At 43.2% G+C, this 4,824-nt stretch overlaps 1 protein-coding gene across 2 annotated transcripts in view; it reads left to right on the top strand.

The window, feature by feature from the left end:
- Nucleotides 1–4,039, top strand: part of LOC122561972 (zinc finger protein 239-like) — a 4,633-nt gene extending 594 nt beyond the window's left edge. For both annotated transcript variants that reach the window (XM_043714315.1, XM_043714317.1), the window contains exon 2: nucleotides 581–4,039. In XM_043714315.1, coding sequence (XP_043570250.1) covers nucleotides 918–1,595 — 678 coding nt within the window. In that variant the 5' untranslated portion in view covers nucleotides 581–917 and the 3' untranslated portion in view covers nucleotides 1,596–4,039. The remainder of the gene's footprint in view (nucleotides 1–580) is intronic.
- The last annotated feature ends 785 nt before the right edge of the window (nucleotides 4,040–4,824 follow it).

The raw sequence follows: 4,824 nt of genomic DNA, 5'->3' as shown, positions 1-4,824 counted from the left end.
GGGGGATGGGGATTGGGGGGTTTGGGGGATGGGGGAACAGGATGGGGTTGGGGGAAGGGGATGGGGATGGGGTTGGGTAAGTGGAGAGAAGGCAGGAAGGACGTGACACAACTTCGTCCCTGTGCCAGAACTCTCCCTAGTTGCACCACTCCCTGTGTTAAATCACCTGTCCATACAGAATCTTAAGACGATATAGCACAGAATGGAGCCAATTAGCCCAATTTGAACTTGCAATCCCACTCCCCAACTCTTTCCCTGTAACCCAGGATTCATCAAGTACCTGTCCAATCCCATTTTGAAAGCTCCTGTTGATTTTGTTCCTCCATCTATGAGGTCATGCAAGGGCTTTTAGAGTTTGGCAACCCCTCATCCAGTGAAAGAATAAAACAAACTGACAGACCCACAGTAGAACCGGGGGAATAATGCAGGGACTTTACAACAAATTTTTATTTCCCAGAGAAGAATGGAGGATTTACAGCTCTGGTGCAACAAGAGGAGAACTTGTTTGACGCAAACTAGTATTTTCTGTTCTGAATTTCTGTCCTGTGCTCACGATGCTTTCTGTAAACTCTTTTTACAGGGTAATAGAAGGGACGACTTGAAGACAGGAAACTTGAAGCAAATCTGACATCAAAATCTGATCAGGTCACTCAATTCATCAGGACCAGAATATCTTCGGTCTTTAAATATCGGGAAAAGAATGTTTATTTGTTCTGACTGCAGTGAAAGCATTCCAAATGGCAGAGAGCCTGGAAAAGCACTGACAAGTCCAAGATAAAGTGTTCCAGAGCACTGCTTGGGGAAGGACCTTTAACTAATTACCCACCCTGTGGAAAGGAACCATTCACACTGGGAGACACGGTACATGTGTGTCTGGGCAAAACTCAAACTGTCCACCTGCACTAGGGCATTGCGCCATGGAGAAACCTTGGAAATGTGGAGACTGTGGGAAAGGATTCCGATCACCATCCGAGCTGGAAACCCACCGACGTGTTCACAATGGGGAGAGGCCGTTCACCTGCACTGTGTGTGGGAAGCGATTCACTCAGTCGTCCCACTTACTGTTACACCAGCGAGTCCACACCGGAGAGAAGCCGTTCTCCTGCTCTGAGTGTGGGAATGGATTTAGTGATTCATCTACCCTGAGGAAGCACCAGCGAGTCCACACTGGGGAACGGCCGTTCACCTGCTCCGTGTGTGGCAAGGGATTCACTCAGTCCTCCAGTCTACTGCGACACCATTTCAGTCACACGAATGACAGACCTTTCAAATGTGATAACTGTGGGAATGGCTTCAAAAGCTCTCAGGAGCTGATGGTCCACCAGCGCATCCACACCGAGGAGAGACCGTTCAGCTGCTCTCACTGTGCCAAGAGGTTCAGAAAATCCTCCAACCTGCTGACACACCAACGAGTTCACACTGGGGAGAGGCCATTCATCTGCTCTGTGTGTGAGAAGGGATTCACTCGGGCATCTCACCTGCAGACACATCAGCGAGTTCACACTGGAGAGAGGCCGTTCACCTGCCCTCTGTGTGGGAAGGGATTCACTCAGTCATCCAGCCTACAGACACACCAGCGAGTTCACAGCAGTTAGATTCTGCTGTTGTTGCTGCTGGTAATCCCATCTTGGACTGAATCATATTCTGTTTGTAGAAGTGGACATTGTTTCCAGTGGACTGATGCTCTTTGACCAGAGAGGGTCCATTTGCACTGAAATCATCCAGAAAAGCTGTGATGTACATTTGCTCTAAGCTGCACGTGTTTTCTACCACGCCAGGTAGATGGGAAACAAATAAATCTGTCTCTGTTGACTCTGCAGTGCATGGCCAGGCCAGTTGGCTTAGTTGTTCAATGCCAGTGCTTATGCTGCACATAAGCCTCCAACCTACCTCCTCTTCATTTTTCATCAGCATATCTTAATATTCCTTCCTTTCTCTTCTGTGAGACCTTCCCCTTAAATGCTTTTCAACCACTCACACTCTTTGTGAGCTGCACACTTTCACCACTTGTGAAATGTACTTACTGAGAAATCTCTAATGGATTATTGAACCCCTTGTCTAGAGTGCATGAGGAATTGGCAAAAGGTGAATGGGCAAAAAAATGTAGCAGGTGAAATGTAATTGTAGAAAAATGTGACCTTGTCCACTGACAAGAATAGAAAAACAGCATTAGTTAAATGGGGAGAGATTGCAAAACTAAGGAACAGAGCTGTTGGCTACCCTGGTACAATAATTTCAAAACTTCAGTTGCCAAAGCAGCAAGTGATTAGGAAGGCAAACGGAAGGTTATTACTTATTGCAAGGAGAATAGAATGTCAAGTAGGGATGGTTTGCTACAGTTGTAAAGGGATTGATGAAACCACATCAGTAGTCGTACTTACAGTTTTAGTCTCATTTCAGAAGGGTTACAAATGTGTTACTGTTCTGAGAAGTACCACTCACCTGTTTCCTGGCATGGAGAGGGTTATTTTATGAGGAAAGGCTGGACAGACTGAACTGTATCTGCTGGAGTTTAGAAAAGAGGTGATTTTTTTTTAAAAGAGGTCCTGAGGGGGACTGGAATGTGGATGTTGCAAGGATATTTCATGGAGAGACTAGAGCCAGGGAACACCGTTCAAAAATTAGTCTTCCATCTGAGATGAAGATGAGATTTTTATTTTTCTGAGGATCATGAGTCTGTGAAAGTCTCTTCCCCAGAGAGAATGTCTTTAAGGTAGTGTTAGATTCTTAACAATGGACAGAATCAGAGGTTTTAGGGGTATGTATAAATATGGGATTGAGCCATAGTCAAATCAGCTAGGATAGTACTGAAAAGCAGGTTCCAGGGACTGAGAAACGTACTCCTAATTCACAAAAACAGAAACAATTGGCAGATGCTGGAGAAGGGTCACGGCACCCAAAACATTAACTCTCTTTCTCTTCACAGATGCTGCCAGACTTATTGAGTTTTCCCAGCAATTTCTGTTTCCTCCTAATTCATATGTATGTTTGTTTACTAACCATTCCAGCAGCACACTCTTCAACTCTGATCTCCAGCATCTGCAGTCCTCACTTTCCCCCTGTTTGCTAACCATGTTAACCCTCCTTGTTATATCCTCAGAAAATTCATTCACAGTAATTAGATATGACATTCCTTCTCACATCCATGTTGACTGTCCTTGATTATTCCATGCCTTTTAACTAGCAATTTTTACTGGCACTAACAAGGGTTGAGAGGGACCTTACTTATTAGCATCCTATTAACAGAATTAAATGTGAAATACCAAGGAGTTAAAAGTAATAAAACAAATTAGAAATTTGTTAGAAATGAGTCAGTTAATTGTATACAGAACAACTTTGATTATCCGAATGAGACGGGTGAGGAGTATTTTGTTCAGATAACTGATTGTTCAGATAATGGATAACGTTTTTATGGGACCTTGAGATCTTGTTTGGATAATCTGGAATTCGGATAATTGACATTAAGATAACCGAGGTTGTTCTATAATGGGATCTTTGAAGGCTTTTGTGATGCTGTGGTCGTGTCCCTACCTCTGGACCAGAGTCAAAAACAAGTGGCTAGAAAAGCTTAGGTCTGACAGCATCTCTGAAGAGAAATCCGAGTTAACCTTTCAGGTCTGGTGACCCTTCCTCAGAAAGCGTTATCTTTAATTCTCTTCCCAGACGCTGCCAGCCCTGCTGAGCTTTTCCAGCAACTTCTGTTTTTGTTTCTGATTTACAGCATCTGCAATTCTTTCAGTTTTTATCTGGATCAGAGTATCTGGGTTCAAGTCCCACTTGATCCTGAGATGTCATAACGTGCATGAACAAGTTAATTATACATTTTCAATCATTATTTTAAAGGACTTACGTTCCAGTGCTAGTATCCTCACCTCATCCAGAAGGTTCAGATTCAAGTCCCATTTGTCCCAGAGGTGTGTCAGAACATATCTGAGTAATTTGAATCAGAATTTTAAAATGTTTTTAAAGAAGAGTAAGTCAAAAGAAGTGCAGAGTTTTGTGATGTGCAAGTTTAAATAAAACTGTGACCTAAAAAGTGTATGTCTCGACTCTGTCTAACTGTTTAACCTCTGATATCTATCACCACTTGGTGAACCAAGAGAAACAGGGCCCCAGTCAGTAATAAAAGGTAGGTAATCAAATTGAGTCCAGAAACATGTTTATTAACAGTAAGTGCTATTAACAGACTCAATTAAGTTAATTAAGGGTCAGATTAACTATCACAATAACCATGCATCAGATAGGCTGTGTGCTAAGCAGACCTGAGGTGGATTGGACAGAGATATCCCTCTCTCTCGACATGGTGGTAAGAAAAGGGGATTTGGAGCATTCACTGAAGTCTAGAAATGGTCAACACCCTCACACCAAGAGGAGGTAGCAATTGATAAGAGTAACGAGGAAAGGAACAGCAAGAACTTGTTTTTTTCTATCACCATTCGATCCCCAGGATGTTCCAAAGAGCACTGTAATGGTCACCTTATGGGAAAGACAGCAATTAATTTTCACACAGCAAGATTCTATAGACAGCACAGTGATAACGAGAGGACAGTTTAACTTCTTATTCCGAGGGAAGCGCTGGACTCGCTTAGGAGTCCGCACTTGGGTTAGCCTAGATATTTGCACAAACCCCTGCACTGGGGCTTGAATCTACACATCTCTGATTCGGATGCAAAAGTGCTGCCCACAGCCATAAGTAGCACTCTGCATTCTAGTTTTGACCAGCCGAAAATTATTTTCAATGTGTACCTTCTGAGTGATCAAACTAGTGTGTGAAATCAGGAGGACCTTTATCTAACTCTGCATCTAAAAGTTAGTTTGTATTTC

The sequence above is a fragment of the Chiloscyllium plagiosum genome, chromosome 24 (assembly GCF_004010195.1).
Source record: "Chiloscyllium plagiosum isolate BGI_BamShark_2017 chromosome 24, ASM401019v2, whole genome shotgun sequence".
Classification (NCBI taxonomy): Eukaryota; Metazoa; Chordata; class Chondrichthyes; order Orectolobiformes; family Hemiscylliidae; genus Chiloscyllium; species Chiloscyllium plagiosum.
Note: the sequence above shows the minus strand (reverse complement) of the source record. Positions and strands in the feature narration are given on the sequence as shown.